The 22,558-nt window shown below is 37.9% G+C and overlaps 1 protein-coding gene across 1 annotated transcript; it reads right to left on the reverse strand.

The window, feature by feature from the left end:
- Positions 1–308: 308 nt before the first annotated feature.
- LOC149932253 (epithelial sodium channel subunit gamma-like) lies at positions 309–21,897 on the reverse strand. Its single transcript, XM_090157089.1, has 7 exons — positions 21,532–21,897; positions 12,106–12,189; positions 10,901–11,115; positions 5,197–5,309; positions 2,548–2,720; positions 2,278–2,391; positions 309–476 (listed from the first exon to the last, which is right to left on the reverse strand). Exons 1-7 carry the CDS (start codon positions 21,895–21,897, stop codon positions 309–311), a joined length of 1,233 nt encoding a protein of 410 aa, XP_090013215.1.
- Between the last annotated feature and the right edge of the window lie 661 nt (positions 21,898–22,558).

The following is a 22,558-nucleotide window of genomic DNA, read 5'->3' on the forward strand; positions in this document are numbered from 1 at the left end:
CTTAATTCAAAGCGGGGAATTCCCCGCAAACCGTAGATTAGTACGAACAATAGGCGTGGAAGCTCGTCAAGATTTGAGATGTTGCTGCATACCGAGACCAAATGGAGGTGATACGATTACATTTCCACAACTCGGTCTTAGTCTAACTTGTTATTGTAGAATCGAGTATATAGCTCGGATAAGTGGTTCCGTCCACTTCCCGAAATCTGCCCTCTCGGTTCTTGTCGCGTATCGGAGTTTGATCGCTAATTAGACTGAAACGGCTTCCACCCCTTAATTATTGAAACTTACCATTCTGGTTGCCATTGTTACAGCGAGGTCTGTCCACTTGGCTGGGAGTGATGGGAGCCAGGGTCGAAGTGCATTGGCATCGGCCGATTGTCCGCTCTTGCAGACAAAGTTTGAGGCATAACTGCGAATAGATGATGGTCGGGAAAGCGTTTAGTGCGAACAATTAGAGGACTGGTTAATGCCGACTGATTCGAATGAGTTTCGTTTAAGATCGTTACGCGAAATTTATACGGCTAACGCGATCGTATTGTCTTAGAGGAAGTCGACGGAAATTGCACGCTCGTACGGTGATCGATTCTGGATACGCTTCACTTATAATGACGGTTTTCCACCGCAATTCGCTCCGCATTTAATAAGACGCTACATTTGACGAATACTTTGGCCCGGCCACGACGAGGGGCAGGTCACTTCCATTTTGGGTGCGTCTTAATCATAGTAAAATGATTAAATCAGGGTAATGAAGATTAAAAAATCTAATCACGATTTAAACGATATTTAATCACTCTAATCATGATCTAATCTTTTTAATCAGGATTTAATCATTTAAACGAGATTTAATCATTCTAATCATGATCTAATATTTTTAATTAGATTTAATCATTTTAATCACGATTTAATCAATATAATCGGTCGAATCGAGAATTAATCATTAAAATCAAAACTAAAGTACGATTTAATCATACCAATCACGATATAATTTTTGTAATCAGGATTTAATCATTTTAATCAGATTTAAACATTCTAATCATCGTCGTCGTTGATACATATGTAGATATGTTTTTAACTTGCTTTTATTGCGTAATTAAAGTTGTAATGTTTAAAAAAAATTATCTCTTATTCTAATCATGATTAAACGTAATTTAATCACCTTAATAGTGATTAAATTGAATTTAATCAAAATAATCACGATTAAATCGAATTTAATCAAAATAATCACGATTAAATCGAATTTAATTAAAATAATCACGATTAAATCGGATTTAATCTTTTGAGGGGTGCGTCGTTAATCAAGGAAGTGACCTGCCCCTCGAGCCACGAGTGTATGTGTACGACCAATTTCGAGTCACACTTTTGCTGGGACTGAATGCTAAAGGTTGGTAGTTGCGTAACTCCGGACAGCTTAAAAGTATGGATAATGGTTTTAACCTTAAGATTATTATAATTTTTCAAGTAGGTGTTTCAGATCCTATCTTGCTCGTGTTAAATTTTTACAGAGAGTGCTCTTTTTTAGTGGTCATAGTGAATTGCGTGCTGAGTGCAGCGCCGAGGAGTAGCTAGGACTGGTGCGTGATAAGTTGTTTTTAAGCTACGTTTTTCCCCCTAGAGGCTTTTATCTTTTACGCTATGATGTCCGACTTAGTAAATATTTGAACTAACTGACACACTTATGGAACATAATAATAATAACTTAAATAATCTGCGCCTTATTAAATTCTGCGAGCGATTAAGCGGAAAAAAAGCTTGAAATTTGTTTCGAAGTCTGCCCAGCGAAAAACCTATTCATGCTCCTAAAATCTGTTAAACAGTACAGCGAGGTGGAATAACATTTCAGAGTCCCTCTCAATGACCTATTTTACTCATCAGCGTCAACGAATTGGCCTTTTAAGTTACCGTTAGTGCCATCCAGCAACCAACACTAGAAGCTCGTTTAGCTGCAGGATTTTTCAATTTAAAACGTCTGTTTAGCAGACGAAAATCCAGCAACTTATTAGCTCCTCGAGTTTATCCACTACGTGCCTCTGTACACTGAAAAGACCAATTATTGGTCATCTATCAATCAAGTTCTTGTAGAGTTGTTGTTCACTGCACGCGCAAGAGCGCTTGGCTTTCGCGAAGCGGAGGAAAACCCAGCGTGGAACGAGATTTCCACGAAATGACTCGCTTATCAATGAAACTCTCCCAATTTCCCTCCCCGTAATGCGCCTAAGACTAATAATTATAAGTAATTATCCAAATATAAATAATTTCCCTGTAAAGCGACCTTACTTGCGGTGTGTACCAGTGATAGCCCAACTCGTGGGCCCATCCTCTGAGGGTGGGCGCTCGCCATTCGTCGCTGCAGTCATCCGGGTAGGGGCTCTCCAATCGAGTGATGTTAATCTGGAAGGAAATGCCAAGACATTGAACCACCCGCCGCGCTGTCCTTAAGAGGGAGTGGGATATTCTCGGTATTCGTTATCCTTGGCCAACAAAACTGAAGTAAGCCGGGACATCATCTGTCGTCACAACTTATCTCGAATACCGAGATTGAATTACGAATGTACTGACTAGTTTAACTCCCACGTAGCTGACGGCCCCGGGGGGCACGTGGACGGCGTCTTGGTCGGGGTCGGGCCGACTCCTGGGGTCGTGCACGATCACTCGGGCCCCGCTTTCTTGCGTCGTCGGCATGTACTCCGAAGTTTCCAAGTTTAAAGTCAACTCCAAACCTGAGCCCGGTTTTTTGAAAGAAACTTATCCTAATTCACTCTTTAAAACCAACTGTATCATTAATGGACTAGGAGAAATAAATGAAAGAGAGGTTTAGTTACGAATGGGAACCTGTTTAGGTGCTCGAGTGCTTAACAGAATTTTCAATTTCTTATATTGGAAATATTAATATTAACATGGGAATCTGACCAAATGTAAGGGTACCCCTGTAAAGATTTTAATCAACTTCGAACTTTTTCATTATTTTCTTATTTATATTTTCTATTTTTAGCATTTTCAAAAATTAAATTTTTTTACAGGGGGGGGTACCCTTAATATTGGTCAGATTCCCATGTTATTTTCAATGGGAAAATTTCCATTTTGTGTTGTCAAAAACATTTTTGGTTACCATGGCAAAACGGTTGCCTATGGAGACATTTCCCTTTAGGGTGTTTCAAGTTACATGAAGGTCTACCAAATCACCGAGTTTGATCAAAATCGGTGTGTTACACCTCGGGTCGTCTCCTTGTAAGTGCTTGACCTTTCCGCAGGCCGTAGTCTTTAGACACCATCTGTTGGTGACTTTTAGTATAATATTTAAGCAGGAGACAATGGCTCTCTCTTTCTTACCGATAGATAGCGCCTTATAAGGATAGCCTGCAGAAATTACGCGTTTCTGCTAGCTGTCACCTCCGTATTAACTCCCTTTGAAATATTTTATCTAAACCTTTATATACGTTTCCTATATCTATGGTTAGTACCCTCCTTAAACTCTCCATTGCGGGAATACACCGATTCACAAACAGGGAAACGTACATTCAGAGCCCGTTAGATGTTTGATTTTATAGCGCCATTTTAATTTGTTTTGCGGCTTCCAACACTATTTTAAGCAATATTTTAAGTAAAAATTATAACAAAAATTCATCTGAGGAAAAATCAGCATTAAAAGAAACACGAAAGAAATGTAATTTTTCGCGGGTTTTGGATAATTTAAGATTTCTACGTTTCAGACTATGGGCGCCATCTATAGTAAATCAGTCTCTAATGGCGTTTCTCTCGTGAAAGGGTCTTCTGCCTCGCGGAATTGGTCTATACTTTGAAGAGAGTGAGTAGCACGGTTCACGAGCCGAGTGTGAGCGAGCTTTTTGATAGCTCGACTCGACTAGAAAATAAATGAGCCGAGCCGAGCCAGATGCTGGTTTCAAAAATACTAAATACTCGATAAAAATGACTATTGGGAATGTATTGATAAAGCTAGGAGGATTAAGAGTACCTGGAGAAGAAATTCGTATTCCCCCGACCAATGCCTCGCGGCTCGGCAACAGCTGTCGCCTGGTGTGTCAAATACTTGGACATAACGTTTTTAGCGCCACCTACAAAGCTTCAAAGTAACCTAGGATTTACCAAAACATTGGTCTACTAGACAGTATTTCGAACTTTAACGGTTTTTATCTTAGGCCACGTCGAAGAAATTTGCCCGAAAACTATATAATTTCAAAGAAAGTTGCAATGAATGTTAAGTTTTAAATTTAATTATGGGAAAATATTGTTGCTTTGACAACTGTCGTAGCGATTCTAGGTGCCATAAAAATATAATTTTTTATTCAGTACCTAAACCAAACACGTGGTCATAGTTCACATTTTCACCACTATACGGCTCCGTTGTAGTTTTATGTCCAAGGGTTTGAGGCTTTGAGCAACCTCTCCCGTGGCCCCCTAATTCTTCTCCAGGTACACATGAATCCTCCTAGGATAAAGTAAAAACCGAACGAAACGTACTGTACACGTAATATTCCCACAGCTAGGAGAGTGGGGAAAACGTTTTTATCACGCTTTATGCAGTGGCGGCCTAAGGGGGGGGCGGTCCGCCCCGGGTACCAGGGCAGCAGGGGGTGCCATCGGAGAAGCTCGAGGGGGGGGGGGGGGGTGCAAATCAGAACGATTAAACTTGAAGAAGACGGACCCGCGAAAACTTCTGCACGGTCCTGGGGGGTGTCACAAAACACTGCCGCCGCCCTGGGAACCCAGCCTTCTTAAGCCGCCACTGGCTTTATGTCGCTTAAAAGTAAAAACCACAACGATATTGATGGAGAGAAGGAAGGCAAAAATAAACAGTGATTTAAAGTGGGGGGTATCACCTCTCGCGGTATTGGAGTTGAGTCCTAAGAGTGGGTTCTTTCACCCTCGATGAGTAAAATCGGCATCTCCTTGAATACAGACACGAATCGGATGGAACACCTTTACAGGTGCTTGGTCTACTTTTGATCCATTTGATTCCCGACGCTACAGTCGATGGCAACTCGTATTGGCACTGAGGTAAGTGTAACTTTTATATTTGTGTCAAGTACCAACGCAACTTGTCATTCGAAACAATAATAATCGCTCGTGTGGGTCGCTTTATTTACTCGACGGGCATAGCTTATATATTTGTTAGTAGGTGTCGCTGAAGGTAGGTACTTTAATGATAAAGGTAGTTCGAGTTTGATGAGTATATACCGTGTTGGGGTCCGGTGAAACCAGTCTCTTTGATTCTCTTCTGCCCGTTGAAGGCATCCGTGTTAAAGGTGAAACAATTCCCGTAACCCGGATAGAAGAACGCTTCGAAGTCTCTGTTCAAAAAGAAAAGCAAAATTCCCTTTGTTCAGATCCCGGAAAAGGGGAAGAATAACAGAGCCCCCCTCTGGTCACTTCCGCCCGCGATGCCACTAATTACATTTCGTCTCCCTTCCTGGAAATGAGGCGGTACACGGCGGGCTACCAAAGCGAAAGCGCACCAATGAGAAACCGATATATGGACCACCAGATACAACGGTATCTTTGTATCGCGGCTAGATCAAAAGCTTCGCGACTACGTTGACCCTTATTCCGTTTTCAGAGAATCGTAAGCTGATCAAATGCATTTGAGCATCTAATAAGGACGATTTCAGGTAAATAAAGGTATAAACTATAAGTATTGAAGTTACGTGTATTTAAAATTATCGAAAATTTTGAATGTTAAAAATGAAAATAAATTAATAATTATTAAAAACAAAAGAACTGCTACTTCATGGTTTATTTTAATTAAAATCACTCGGGAGCTTTCGGACCGAGGTCCTTATTCAGCCGCGTCTTACAATTGATGAAGAACGACCTCGGTCCGAAAGCTCCCGAGTGATTTTAATTTAAATAAACCATGAAGTAGCAGTTCTTTTGTTTTTAATAAGTATTAATTTGGTCAACCATGGTCATAAAATAAAATATTTATAATGAAAATAAATGTTTAAATTATCCCAAGGGATTAATGCGAAACTCAAAATTATACCATCAACAATTAATTATTTTTCATTTATTTTAGTGTTGTAAGTCGGAAAATTTTCCGGAAAATTACCGAGGCCTTTTTTCCGGAAAATTTTCCGTATTTTTCCGAAAAATATTAAAAACGTTTTCATTCCATGATTTGTCTAATATATTGTTTGCAAATTTAAATAAAGCGGCATTTTCACCTCAATTTTTCTAATCTAAAAGTAAAACTAAACCTACAGACTAGTTTAAACTGGTTGAAATGTAACACTATTAATGTTTTGTAGTATGTTTACTGATATTAGTCATTTTAAATCGATAAAAAGTTTAAAACATTAAAAACCCTTGAAAAGTAATTTATGTTTAAATTTTTTATTTTTCCGATTTGCGGAAAATTTTCCGCAATTCGGAAAATTTTCTGGAAATTTTTCCGCATTTTATTTTTCCGGAAAATTAACAACCCTAATTTATTTGAAGTATCTAAAATTGTTCCAAATTGTCGGGGGAAATATTCAAATTTGTTCCAAACCAAACCCCGTAACACCAGAAGATTTTTTATTATTGAAATAGCCCAAAATTCCTATTGTTCGACGGGAGCTAGTATACCTTTCTGGATTTTTTATATAACTTATTTATACTTGATGGTTTATTTAGATGGTGGTGAATACAATCTCCGCTAGCTGTCAGGGTCATCCGAGGTCATCGCCGATTGTGGTAGGTTTTGGGGACGGTCGCCGTGATGCAAGTTAATGGTCTGCTCTTATTGGCTTTGGCGTCTTGGACACTCCCGAATTCACAGCCTCTGTTCGTGTTGGCTCGCGTGGCATGAAGGGCTTGCCAGGCCACCCTACGACTCGCTGTAACACGGCCATGTGATTTAATGACATTAAAAGTCCAGTCGATTTAAAATAATTTATCTGTTATACTTTTGTTAAATTCGGATTGATTTTTGCAAGGTGGTGCCTTGGGTATTAGCCTAGCTGATTATTATTATTATTATTATTATTATTATTATTATTATTATTATTATTATTATACATGCACTAAGAAATAGAGCCATTTTGCAAGATGGCGGACGAATGAGGTCAAGTGACCGTTTTTTTCGCGTATTCTAATAGTTTTTTTTTAAATTCCAAAAACATACCGTGAACGTATATCGAAATATGGGCGGTATCATAGCAGCTGCTAGAGATAGTTCCCCGGGAAATATCTTCTTGACGTCCGCCATTCTGGATTAAGGCTGGTGGAGGTCACAATTACGAGAACTGTATTATCCAATGTACATGTACATCATCATTTAAATTAAAGTTCGTTACTATGGTTAAAATCTAATAATTAAATAAAGTCTTGGAATCACGACTGATACTTCATGATATTTTAAAAACATTTATTTTTATATCTCAATATATAAAGGCGGGGCTTAATTTTAAAGTTGTCACTGCAGCGGTTTAAGAAAAAATTTGAAATTGTGACAACATTTGTCCAGTTTTGACCATTTTCCCATGAGGGGATTTTGAGGGGCCGATTCGGACCATTGTTGGGAAAACATTGCAAAAATAATTTTCTGTTACAATTTGTTCTATTGGTCAAACCCTAAATCGCCCGATCTATATATGTTATTATTTATGCCATAGCCAGAGCTACGGCGTGACGTCATGCTCCCAATTTTGCAGTCTGCAGATGTTACAGATGCGCGTCTATTTGCGCGTCCGATTACCAAGATCGATGGCTATTTTTAATTACAGGTCCAACATTATATCTAGAAGCCATTTTGGTAGTATTACGAATGAAAATTCTTGAACACATCAAAATAGACGCGCTTTACGCAGAGACGTATTGCAACGAAAGCTAATAGAATTTGATTTGAATTTATTTTATGGCACGCGGAATGAAAAGAATTCGCATCATTTAAGAAACATATTTTTACACGTTAATAATTAACGTTTGCACATCTTGAGTTTACACAAAATTTCTCGAAAATTATGAATATATTTAACGCGTGCCGAATGATAATTTTTAACACGGTCGTCGGCTCACATAGAATCGCCAGTTATAAACTTTGACCTCAATTACGGACCACATATGCAATTTTAAAATTTGGGTTTGGTCAGAAGGCGGGTCAAAATTTCATTGTAATCAATTATTACAATTTAGGCGTTCTTATAAAATTATTCGAGTTGCTTAAAATATATCGCCGCCCGTTAGATATCTGGGACATATTATACAGCTACGTAGTAGAGAGCTTAAGCATTTATTCTGGACGGAAACGTACAAGCTTCTACGTTGTCTTTTAGATATTTTGCCAAGATGACTTGGCAGCGTTTGTAAAGAGTTCCGAAGTTACTTTTAATTTGTCCATGAATAAGAGATAAGGGACGACCATAGATTGTACGCGTTGTCCTATTTCACCCGGAGCATTGGCTACTTTCGACTGCGAATACGAGAGCAAAGGCCGGAGAAAAGATAACCTAAAGTACATTATTGGGGTCGTGTCCTAGGAGATTTAAATTCGGGCCACTCCGTCCCCATCCACGTGTCTCCGTCGTGGCAGACTGTTCTCTCGCGGGCCCACTCTCCATCTCTTGATGTATCCCCGAAGTTCCCGCTCAGTCCTCGTTCCCGCGACATTATCGATCGGGAACTATTTGCTCGTCCAATTGCGGCGACCTGTTTGAGCTTGACGGGTAATTTGCACGACGGCTCATCAATGGCCAAAGTAATTGTGGCTTGCGCTAACTAAACTTTGCGTGCAGATAGAGAGAGAGGGGGGAGGGAGAGAGGGGAGTAACTGGAATGACTTATCCTCAAAACATACTCCTATTAAGTGAAGTTTCGTTGAATTTATACCGCGGTACCGTTTGTCATTACGAAAGGATTGCGAAAACGTTCGTGGGTTTGACACGTATTTCATTTCTAAATTTGGACGTTGATTTCGTTATAGAGTTTGATAAAAGTTTTGATAAAAGTAAAATATAAACTTTGAAATTTTCCTTTTTGTCCCTAAAAGGTTCAGGCAAAATCTCTAATATTGTCCTTCCAAACATTATGTCGTATATTTGTTTTCTACGCGAATCTGCCAGTTTTAGAATAGTCGACACGGACGAGTTACCTTCACAATGGAATAACCGACTTTTTCCCGTTATCACGAGCGTATCCTGGATTTCATTTCGGATGGGGCTAAAGCTGTGCATCTCCTTTTTGATCTAAATACCACTTATACCTATTGCACCCTTCGCCTTTGAGACATAAAATAAATGTTACAATTTGCATCGCAGAGTGATCTTTTGGCATTTTTTATAGTTATTACGATCAGTGGCGGAACCACAGGGGCCGGGGTCTTCTTGAAACTTTAAAGGAGCCACCAAAATTGTACCAAAATATTAAATCTGAATGCCCCACTTATTTAACTTCTGAAATCCGGGGTAAAACGGGTTAACAAATATCAAAATCAGCCTAAAAAACTGAAAATCTACACGAAAATCGTTCTTCGATATATATCTCAAAATCAGTTCTTGATTTCTGAAATCACTTTGAGATTCGAAAACTGCTAAAACACGGGAAAAGGTAGAAAAGCCTATAATAAAAGGGGCAAAAAAAAAACCACTAAACTCTAAACAGGTTTAGAGCACCAAAGAACTGCCTAGAAGGTGGTATACTCTAGGAAGGGACATGTAACAGTCTGTAGTCTTGGTTTTCATTGATTTTGTGGGAGACATGTTTACCGGCTTGTTGACGTATATTCATGGGAGTTCCGCCGACGGTCTTAGAACTGGAACGTACTGAATTGAGCTCCCATCAAAGACCAAGGGGACATTTTTTGTCGGGGGGGGGGGGGGGGACGGGACATAGCCGGATTTTATGAAAACACCTTGAAGACCTATTGGTCCGAATAATTCGAAAGTTTTTTAATTACTATAAACTTGGTTAGGGTTTAGCTTTTCTGCCCCATTTGACTAGGATCTTTTCTACCTTTTCACGTATTTTAGCAATTTTGAATTACAGTCGATAGATGGTTCCATAAGTCTATAATATTGTTCCATACGTTTGTCACTTTGGGGAATATTTTACAGAGACCTAGTAACGGAGTGACGTCATCACAAGAAGAAAATATCCCCCTAGCGAGGCGCTGTCAAAGGCTACGTGGGACGCGTTAGCGAGTGGACGCAAAATGATGACGAAGCCCGTAATGCAGTCGGTCTCGCGAATAGCTCTCAGTAAAACTTTGGCGTGTGAAGAATAGGAAGTGTCACACTTATGTAACAATATTATACACTTATGGTGGTTCTTATGAACTTAAAAATACCGTTTGGACCCTTCGATGTTCTTTTTGACCAGTGGCGTCACCAGGATTTCAAAACTGGCGGCGCTTAAAGGCCGACTACATAATTATTCGGTTTACTCTGTCTTTCACTGAAAGTTGGCTCGCTGCAAGACACATGTGCTATACAAGCAACCAACTACCAGTGAAAGACAGAGTAAACCGAATAACTATGTAGTCGGCCTTTAGGCGATACGCACTGGTCAGGGGCGTCCCATTAAGTGATATGGGGGAGGGGGCCTTCCCAAAAGGGTTTGGAAAGTTGAAATGAAGTTTTTGATGAGCATTTTTAATGAAGCATTTCAAAGAAACTTTTCGCCAATTGAATTGGAAAAATTCTGAATTTTAGGAGGCGCTTTACGGAGATTTTAGGTGGCGCTTCAGAAATGTTACAGGTCACTCAAGCGCCGCCTAAAACAGCCTAGCGACGCCACTGTTTTTGACTAGCGCGAACGGGGCCCGTCTCGAGTTGATAGTTGCCGAACTCCATTGGCCGAACTCGGAAAAGGGAGAAGGAAGAGACGGTTAGGAATGGAAGCTTTCGGGGCGCGCCACGTAATGGGTTGTAGCAGTAAATTGGAGTTTGCTATATGTACGTCGCACCTGTGTGTGCAGGGTATCCCGGCGTAGAGGCAGCCGGCCAAAAGGACGTCCCCCTGGTGGCTCGTCTCGCGGACCAAATCGGGTCGCTCCAGATAAACGTCAATCAAAAAGTCCCGCAGTATTTCGTTCAGCACGAACAGCGGAGATTTATCCTCTTCTGGTTTCCCCGCCAGCGCTCCCAAAGCGCCTCCTCCACACTCGGGTAAGCGCGTCATCTGAATAAAGAAGCGAAGGATGGAGAACGTGTTATTGAAGAATATGGCCTGCTACGGAATCTTCATTTTCCACTCACGATGACATCCGACACTTGACTAAGAGTTGAGAGCAGATTTTCTCCCCCGACTGAGCACCCGGAAGTCTGACATTCGGGATTGCATTTTTATAAATATTACCAACAATTTATTCGGGTTAACGGATAATATGTGGCCCCAATAGTCTTAGTCGATAGCTACGCCGCAAAATTTTCGTTTTGAAAACGAAAACATTTGAGAGAGTTGGCCGTTTTCGATCTATCTAAATCTGGCAGCCTTGCCTGCCTTCCGGCCTGTATCTCCATACCGAAAATGGCCGACGATTACGCCGCCGAAAATATTTTACTAAACTGATCGGCGGCGTTTTTGACCGTTATTTTGAATTATCGACTAAGACTATTGGCGAAACTATAAAGTAAATTTGGTCTTAACCAACTTGTTAAAATGGGAAAATACAATCACGTGACGGTAAGGAAAAAAATATTCCTTCCAGATACTGTAGACAGCTAATAAACTTTCTACTACAAGATATTTCAAATAATAATAATAATTAGATAATTTAGATGAATCTATCAAAATTTAAACTGCCATTAGCAAAATAAAATTAATAATAGTTCGTATTTCTTAAGATAGATGGCGCTACAGTTCTTCCCACAAGTCACGTGACTATCAACTTTTCAGCCCCCTGGACTTTATAGTTTCGCCTATTATAACCCCTGTTTTAATGAATATTGGAAGATATTTTCCGCTTACAAGTAGAGAGAGGCTTCGAACGTACCGGAGTGTCTTCCCCTTTACCGAGGGAAAGGCGGGAAGAATACGCCAGGACAAAGGCGGAGGGGCGTGGCTTTTATGCCGGGAATCACGAGACGAACAAGGCGCAACCCACCTATTCTCTGGCAGCCCGAATACATTTTTGGTATTTGCTAATAAATTGGGGTCGTCTCGACTTACCAACAGCACCGACGTAGTTTCCTTCAAAAGGTCCAATATTTTTGGAGGCAGACCATCTTTTTCCGTTCCTCCGATAGAGCATCCCTATATTTTTCCAAATTAAATAGCTTGCCAATATTTAGCGATAGCAAATTGACGTAAATATAATTCTAGAGGTCGGTAACGGTTAATCATTATCCATGATTAAATTGATTTTTTTGGGAAAAAATGTAAACAAAGAAATTTACCAGTTAATATTTCGGAAAATGATTAAAAAAAATGTATTATTCGTAAAATTTGAGCTTTTTATCGAAAAAAACGTCGTTTTTCCGATTAATTTTACAAATTTATCAAAAAATTAATCGGATAATACAGAAATATAAATTACTTGATCAAAACGTTTTACGAATAATTTTGAGAGCTTTATCTATTGAATAAAAGTTAACCATCCCCGACCTCTATATAATTCGGTCAAATTAATTTAGTAGTTACGTAAGTATGTGGGATTTAATTTTCATTAAATAAAGAAGCTATTTTCAGTTTTATGTAAAATTAATTATCGTTTTAGCTTTTGTAGAATGATATTTTTAATAAGTTTTTAATCGCCCCATTTTTAAAAATATGAATTGAAAATATTCTTTCGTAATGGAAACTGAAGCGTTATCTATATTTCGGTGGAAAATAGGCACCAATGAAAATTAAAATTTCAATTGACTAATAATAACCTCAAAATTTGTAAGTTTAAAGAAATGTTATATGATCCATATAATTGAGATACTAAAAACGGATTTTTTGCTTGGCACTCCTTTCCAATTACTCCTTTTAAACCCGTAAAGTAATTAAATTATTATTTTTTCAAATATTTGAAATTAATTGTTTGAATTACCCATTTCAATTATTTTGTTATCGTTTAAAATTTTCCAAAAAAATATAAAATTGACCAACAAATTTTGGAAATTTCGGGTTTTAATGGAAATTTTGTAAAACTTTCGGTGCCGATTTTTTAAAAATATTAAGACGGTTTTGCATTTTATTACTCTTAATAAGGGTATCATAAAATCCTCTAAACGTATATGTTCCCTAATACACATATTAAAAACAGCATTTCGCCCTTGAAATAGTTTAGATTTTGAAGTGCGCTTTGAAAATATAACGGCACGAGCTCGAAAATCAATGAAATTTTGGGTTAGTATAAACACAAACCCTTGCGTTGCGTTAATATGTCCTAGAGCTTTTTGTACAACACTTGTTACATGATTATATGTTTGCTTAACTAGTTGTATTTATTGAAATAGTTTTTACCGTAGTTTCTCGAAAGACCTTTCCAAAGGCATTTCCTATGCCATCAAGGGCGAGCCCTTTTCCCTGCGGAAAAAAATAGTTACCATTTTGTAGTAACAAGGGAGTACAGGTGTTCGTAGTCCCTATGCACTTTTGGTTCTGAAAATTTTATTAAAAATGTAAAAAACTATCGCATCTTCTTATGGTAAATCCAGCCCTGAAATCAGGGAAAAGCCTAGGAAGCCTAAAAAGTCAGGAAATTGGAAAATACATGTAAAAGGTCAGGAAATTGTAAAATGTTCCTAAAAAAATAAAGTTAATAAAAACCACCTATTGCAGTTAAAATACGTGAAAAGTGAGAAAAGTCCATAGTAAAAAGGGGCAAGAAAGCTAAACCCTAACAAATTTAAAGTAAAGTTTCACGTTTTAATTTTATTCTCGTAAGTTTTATCATTACTTTCTTTGCCCAATATTTAAACTTTCTACCTTTTCGCGTATTTTAACTGCTTTACGTGGTTTTTATTAAATTTAACTTATCGTACATTTTATTCTCCACCAATATCCCACTACTCGGCTTTCCGTTGCTACGCAATGCGGTTTAGTCGCAAGCCCGATTCCCCGCGCGGTACTGATGATCTACAACTAGGGCAAAACCCGTCTACCGCTGGAAATTCTGGCTATTTTATTTCCATTTTTATTTGTTTTTGACTCGGAAGATCTATTTGGTCCAAATTACGCTTTTTAATTTAATTCTCGAAGACCTATTGGTTCGAGTATTTCGTAAGTTTTATCATTACTTTAAATTTGTGAGGGTTTAGCTTTTTTGCCCCCTTTTTACTTTGGACGTTTCTACTTTTTCACGTATTTTATCTTAATTTGAAAATATACCTAAAAGGTCAGGGAGTTTCAAAATATGCCAAAAAGGTCAGGGAATTTGTAAATATGCCTAAAATGTCAGGGAATTTAGCAATATGCCTAAAATGTCAGGGAAATTGGAAATATGCCTAAAATGTTAGATAATTTGGAAATATGCCTTAAAGGTCAGGGAATTTGTAAATATGCCTAAAAGGTCAGATAATTTGGAAATGTGCCTTAAAGGTCAGATAATTTGGAAATGTGCCTAAAATGTCAGGAAATTTGGAAAGGTGTCTAAAATATCAAGGAATTTGGAAATATGCCTAAAAGGTCAGGGAACTTGGAAATGTACCAAAAATATCAGGGAATTTGGAAATATGCCTAAATTGTCAGGGAATTCAGAAATATGCCAAAAATGTCGCGGAATTTGGAAATGTACCATATTTCTGTGATAAATTTAGTTCTGATTATTATTTAATTCCTATAAAAGTTATGAAGATTAAGATGAAAATTGACAAATATTGGCCCTAAAAAGATTAAGGAAAATCTCTAGAAATCGAAAACAGGGAAATTAGGGAAATATTTGAGCAACCCTGTTTTAGTCTGGTAGCGTCATGGCACAATTAGTGAGGTAACTCCACTACCGTTGCAGGCAGCTCGCAAGAAAAGATAAATCGCCAGCCAAGATCTCCTACAATCGGGAAGATTTAAACGCGACTATTCTGAAGATGGCGCTACGCGACACTAGGGGCTTTCTCGCTTGTATTTAAACGACGCCGCATGTCCCGGATCAAGCATACCGCAATTTACTTAAGCTTTGGAAATCTGGACCAATCGGACCTAATACGCTAGGTTGGACGCACTGCCGAAAAGGATCATCTATCGTACCATTCAGGTAGTATACACTAGAGCCGCCACCATATCTTTCAGGCTATTAAAAATTATCTCGAAAACCACTACGCGCGTAAACACAGTTTCGATTAGAAATGTTTGCGCCATGACATTTTATGTCTAAATGGGCTTTGAACCAGAGATAATAAATACGCTGCGCAGCGAATTTCCTATCTCTGCTTTGAACCGACCTAGATTAATCAAGAGGCATATATATCTATACCAAATTATCTAGAGCGGCTCCCGCTAATCCTGAGAGTCCGGCTCCTCCGAGATTTCCCAGCACTTTATTCAGGCCCTGTGTTTATTGAAATATAAGAAATTGGTTAGAAAATTAAAATTTCTTATCGGAGGCTTAAATTTCCTACGTTCCGTTCCATAAACGACGTTTTAATTAAATTATCCAACGCGATTTCGTGAAAAAAATAATAAGCGCGTTCATAGTCTTACCCCTTTCACCGCTCCTCGATCTCCTTTCTGGCAATTTGATATGTTGGAAATCTGCCGGAGATTTAAGATTTTAATTTGATATCTTTCTCATAGAAAAATAGAGAAAATACACCGGTTAATTTTATTATAATTTAATTAGAGGTCGGGGATGGTTAATCATTATCCATGATTAAATTGATTTTTTTCGGGAAAAAAATGTAAACAAAGAAATTTACCGGTTAATATTTCGGAAAATGATTAAAAAACATGTGTTATTCGTTAAATTTGAGCTTTTTATCGACAAAAACGTCGTTTTTCCGATTAATTTTACAAATTTATCAAAAAATTAATCGGATAATACAGAAATATAAATTACTTGATCAAAACGTTTTACGAATGATTTTGAGAGCTTTATCTATTGAATAAAAGTTAACCATCCCCGACCTCTAAATTTAATACCTGGCTTCGAAGTTATTTATTTTTATACAATTAATAGTTCTTTTAGTGTGTCTAATATTTTGCTTCTAACGCTCGGCAAAAAATAATAATGTTTAAATAAATTTAAATACTATTTAGCAATTTGGTTTGTTATCAATTGTAATTGTTACATTTAGACTACATAAATCAACTTAAGAGTTTTATAGCTTCTAGTTACTGGGTCACGTCACTCACTTGGGTAAACAGAAAACCAACTACTATTCAATATGGCGGTACATCCAAGATCGCTGCCGTAAGTTTACTTTAAACTTGCGTAACTTCCGATCTCCACATCCGATTACAATAACACCGCCTTTATTCGATAGATAATAATTATATTTAAATATTATTTCCAGTGACATATTAACCAAACTATTCTACACGTAACTATTACGTTAATCACGTATAGAGAAATCGATCTATTTCGAATACGCATCGATTACTAGGAAATGTATTTCCTTTGCAAAGACTACAGTACTATGCAAACCTACTATTACACCGTCTAAAACCAAAAACCTACTTAAGAAATAATTCGCTACCGAAACGAGTGTATAGGTGGCTTAACGGCGCTAGCGTCTCCGAGGTAGCGCCTATGATCTAGCGTCTCCGAGGTAGCGCCTATGATCTAGCGTCTCCGAGGTAGCGCCTATGATCTAGCGTCTGCTACAGACAAATTAAAAAGTCATAAGAGCGTTCTTTCTTAAATAAACTTATCCAAATATAAGCAAACCCGTTCGATAATAATACGAATTAAAACAAACGACTGATACTGCATCATAAAATATTTATTTTAAATTAAAAATCTACAAAATTGTAATTATCCAAGACCAATGCCTACGTTATTTATAAATAACGTAGTATCAGTCTTTTATTTTAATTCATATTATTATAATTTGAAATATGGTCAATAAATATTACTTGTATAATTATAAGCAAACGATGTAAAAATTATATTAATATGCAAGTATCATTATTTATAAAGTCAAATTTACGAATAACGATGAGGAAAAACTAATAGCGTCTGCTTTAGCCGCTACCTATGTAGCTTTCAATGGCGAACCAAAATATTCTAATAAAAGGCTCCATTAAACATTTACAAGAAAAGTACTTTAAAGATTGTTCCTTACGTGACCTTGAAAATCAAACACAAAAGATTATGGGCTTGTTATGGAAAAACAAAATCAACGCGGAAGAGATTTGAAAAGATTTTTATAGCTTTGAAGACTCTTTTGGCCCAGGGAGCCATTCCATTATTATGCCTTCCAATCTCCAATGCCCATGTCGAGATATATTGGTGTTACATGTATTGGAAAGTATATAACAGGTAGCTTATTAAAAATTTATATCCCTTCCAAAGGTTTGTTAGTGTTTTATAACTCTTCTATGTATGACCATAAATAAAGAATGGTTAATTTTAAATAAAGAGTAAACCTTTTCAATTATAGAAACATAAAGTTCCTAATAAATTTTTAAAATTAAAATTAAAAAAATGTTTAATTTAGTCTTAGTCTTAGGTAACTAAGGTAACACGCGTTTCTGGAAACTCGGTGAAACCGAACAGTCGAAAAACTTACAAGGAGACATGATGACATCCCGAAGTGTAACCCACCGAATTTGTTCAAACTCGGGGGATTGGTAGACGTTTATGTATGATGAAAAATCCTAAAGGGAATTTATTCCATGGGCAACCGTTTTGCCATGGCAACGAAAAATGTTTTTGACAATACAAAATATAAAATTTTCCCATTGAAAATAACATGGGATTTTGAACTCAAATTGATCAAAAGTTGATCAAAAGTTGATCAATGTTTTTATTGACAATTTTTATTTATTTTTTCTTTTTTTGGCATTTTCGAAATTTTGAAATTTGTTAAAATTTTTCACAGAATCCCATGTTATTTTCAATTTGAAAATTTCCATTTGTTGTTGTCAAAAACATTTTTCGTTGCCATGGCAAAACCGTTGCCATTGAATAAATTCCCTTTAGGATTTTTCATGATACATGAAGGTCTACCAATCTCCCGAGTTTGAACAAAATCGGTGGGTTACACTTCGGGATGTCTCTTTGGCTGCGTTCAACAACTATCAACGGAGAAAAACCGTTGTGTTATCGTTGAGTTCTTTTAGTCAACGCTACGTCACAAAAATCTAAAAGTTGTTGTACGATTTATAGTTCGCTGACTTAACGAACAAAATATCGTCTGCTACCCCTCCTTTAACTTTGTCGAATGACGTCACGACACCGATGAGCAACGGAAAAACCATCTCGCTCAGCCGATGTTTCCGCTGAGTCTCCGATGATCAACGTGACGTCAAAACTGGAAGTCTAAAAACCCGTTCAGCAAAAAACCGCTGACCGTTGAGCTCAGCGCTGAGCTTTTTTAGAGTTGTTGAACGCAGCCCTTGTTAGCGTTAAGTTGCCGGTGATGTAGGAGCAGTCGCCTTCGAGGAGCATCGGGACACTGTTCGTCAGCTCGCCGTCAGCTGAGTCGACCGTTGAGCCTTAGTGGACCAGACGCCATCAAATATAAATAAGTAAACCTGTTTTAAGGGAATACCTGAAAACCAGCGGTGGAAATTGGCCATTCGTTAACGTATTTAGTGAACTTACAAGGAGAGTACCCGAGGTGTATGTTTCCGATTTTGTTCAAAGTCGGGCTTAATGTTGACCTATATGAGATATGAAATTTCCTAAAAGAGGACGTTGCACTACCCATTCGATTTGCCATGGCCACCCCACTTACTCAGAACGTCCTATTTATATAGCTACAATTATTTGCTATGGAATAAAGTTTGATTCGTCGTAATCAGATGAGTAGAATAAATAATGTAAGAGTTTAAAGGGGCCAGTGGCCATCTTGATCGTTACCAGGTATTTTCGGTATAATTACCTGTACCACTAACTATAAATTATTCCGAGTTGATGCTTAAAGTTTTTGCAAAGTGAAAAAGATTTACATTTACTAAAAATTTCGTAGCTAGTAAAGATTGAAATTTTGACTTCTAACATTGGTTGATTGATCCCTGAACGAAACCTTGGCTTTATTTTTCATCTTTGGTACCTAATTGCCAGAACAATTGCTATTTTTGCGGCCCCACTCGAAGTTGGAACTAATATCCCCTATTCTGAGCACTACCACCAGTTCGGACAATAACCGTCGCCTCCGTAGTCAGTATCTTAAAAAACCTAGATGACCTGGGAAAGTCAAGGAATTTGAAAACGTGTTTAAAATGAATGTCATTGAATTTTAAGAACTAGTACAAACGCCAGTGAAAAATCATGGAATTTAATTTTGGTGGCCAAGGAAAATGTTTAATAAGAAAAAGTTTAAAAATTGAGCAAATTTTGGCTCAAAATAAATCAGAAAAAACCTCTGGAAAAGTCAGGGAATTTGAATCTGGAAAATATGTGGCAACCCTTTAATGTTCCCTGAGCTATTTCTTTTACCGTTATTTTTTTTATTTTACTTTCGTTTTGGGATAGACATTTTAACGACGCGTTACCTAATTAGAGGTTTTCAAGAAGTTCGTTATAAAGGTATTCGATGTGGATGACTAATTAATGAAATGGGGCATCATTTTTCTTCTGGGAATTAAACTACTTAAAAGAAGTTAAAAATCGTAAATGCCAAATCGTTAGAATGCAACAGTTTGCAACGACATATTTTTTACGCGTCTTAACTCTTAAAACCTTTGCTTTGCCTAATAAACTGGGTTCAGATACGAGAGACCCTAGTAGCCAGAATTGGCGAATTAAAATGCCAGACACAAATTGAAGAAACGTTGCCTGCAAGGGCCTTTATAATAAGGTTGGCAACGCTTTTACAAACAATAATTAAAGTATAATAATAATAATCAGCTAGGCTAATACCCAAGGCACCACCTTAGGCCTAAGTCATCAAGCGACTTTTGAAGCCTTTAATTCAGACAAATCCAATTGGTACTCTATTGGGATTCAATTTGATCCCAATATGTTTGGGTCCCAATTCCAGCCCAATAGATCAATATATATTTTAAAACGAAATCCTATAGGTCCTATTGGAGAACAATATGTTCCCAATTGGACTCCTATTTTTTTTCCGTAAGGGCATACATAACAAATGTGAATTATAATAATAATAATAATAATAATCAGCTAGGCTAATACCTAAGGCACCACCTTAGGCCTAAGTCATCAAGCGACTTTTGAAGCCTTTAATTCAGGTGGCCGGGTTACAATGCGTAGGAGGGTGGTGGCAAGCCCTCATGCCACGCGAGGCAACAGCTCCCTACACTAACTATTACCGTTAACCTCAACAAGTTTTTATGGAAGGGGAAACCGAAGAGCTCGAGGGAAAACCCCTTAACCCAGTGGGGAAAGAGCTTGCAAACTCAACGCAGAAGGAGTTATTCCGAGTTTCCGCCCAGTGCCACAAGCTGGGAACGAACCCGGCTCCTCTTGCTGCGAGGCGAAAGCGCTAACCACTCCGCCACCCCACCTAATAGTACTTACAACGAGACATCCTGAGGTGTTTATCTCCGATTTTTTTCAGACTCAGGGGTTAAGTAGACCTTTATGTACCTTGGAAGCTCCTAAAGGGAAAGGTTTCAATGGCCATTCGTTTTGCCATGGCAACTCAAATTTGAACTTTCTCTATACGTAAAATAGCATGGCAAAATCACGGATTGTAAGGGTCCCTCCCCCCTTTAACATTTTCCAAATATTAAAAATAAAATAATTTTTTTTGGCAAAACAATTGGGTAAAATTGATAAAATCTGGTAAAATCTAGCGTTGAAATTCGGAAAACATTCCGCATTTTATTTTTCCGGAAAATTAACAACTCTAGTAAAATCAATAAAATTTTGGTCAAATCTTAAGAGTTTACAATCTGTGATTTTGTCATGCTATTTTACGTAGAGAAAGTTTAAAAAAAAAGTTTAGAGAGAAACATTTTTGCTTGCCATACATGGAAAAACGAATGTCCATTGAAACTTTTCCCTTTAGGAGCTTTCAAGGTACATGAAGGTTTACTTAACCACCGAGTTTGAAAAAAATCGGGGAGAAACACCTCGAGATGTCCTTTTGTTAGTGGCGCCATCTAATCGGTGTCTACAAGTTAAAAGTTTTATTTTATTTAATACTTTAGCCGTATCTACTCGGAAACGAGACAAAAACTAACGATAACGCTATCCGCCATTAAGACTGAACGATAAATAAACTGAGTTTTTACTCTGGGAAGAAGTTGTTTAATAAAGCGTACCCGAGATAGTATAAGAAAGTTTGAGAATTAGGCTAAAAAAACCGTTCTAATGGATTAATATAAAATATTAAACTATTGTATATACTTTTAACTAGACGTTTCTGTTCGTTATTTTCTGTGTCTAGGTAAGATTATAATATATTAAGACTAGTATGAAAATGTCTGTATAGAGTCGGCCTATAATCTTTAAGACTTGGCCAATACCATAAGTATAAAAAAATTAACCGAATTGAATTGAAAGTTTAGTTTTTTATGGTAACTGTCAGCCCTTACCTTCTCCGCGAAGCAGGAGAAGGAAATATTCTCAAGGACGTCGGTCAGAGTGGCGCAGACCACGTTGTCCACCACTTCCGGTCTCTCGAACCCTTTATGGGAGCAGAACGATCTCCGACTGACAGGGTTCAGATTGCAAACTGTGACGGCCGGGAAGGGCAGGACTCTGGAATCGGACACTTTAACTCCGACATTGACTGGAAAACTCAAGTAGTCCAGGGCCAAAAAGTACAAATCCCTGGTGGTCATGCCGGCCAAAATGAGACACGCCAGCGTCCAAGTGAGTTTCCTGGCGCGACTTTGGGAGGTGGCGATGGTGGCCGCTCCTGGGATATTGGACTCCGCGATTAAGCCCCGGATATACATGACCACGTCCAGAAAACGTAATCACGCCACTGACCCATTCCATCGGATCCGCTTTAGTATAATATCATAAACGGTGCTGAAGCGTGAAATGCTTTTTTGGGAAAAAGACCTTTTGAGCTCCGCAAATTGCGAAAGCGAGTCTTTGTTACGAAGCCTTTTATGCCGCCGCGAGGTGGAGCTAATTTGTCGCTTGTCGCGCGACCAAAAGCGCTTATTGAAAAGAATGTCAACAGCGTCGTCTATCGTGAAATATAATATTCCTAATGGACAGCGCCTCTTAGAAACGGGATGAAAAGTTTGCGGAAAGTAATATCGCAAATGCACCACTGCTTGGAGTTCCGAAGCTCGCGTTGGGAATTGATGCTCCGTGTACGCGTGCCAGTACTTTGGTATTTGTTGCCGCGGATTCAGGATGCGGAAATAATAATTTGGTTTGTTTATACAGTCGCGAACTCTTGGTTTTCGTACATTCGCCAGAATTTGATTTTTTATTACGTTAATTAAGTATTTATTATTTAAATTCAATCCAATTTCACCGAAAAAGGCTTCGTTTTCTCAATGGAAGAGATTGAAATAAATAATTTGCTGAGTGGATTAGATTTTTACATAAAATAGATATTGATAATAATAATGTTAATGACGATTTTACATAAAAAGTAAA

Source organism: Leiobunum rupestre, chromosome 8 (assembly GCF_980474605.1).
Source record: "Leiobunum rupestre chromosome 8, qqLeiRupe1.1.hap1, whole genome shotgun sequence".
NCBI classification, from domain to species: Eukaryota; Metazoa; Arthropoda; class Arachnida; order Opiliones; family Sclerosomatidae; genus Leiobunum; species Leiobunum rupestre.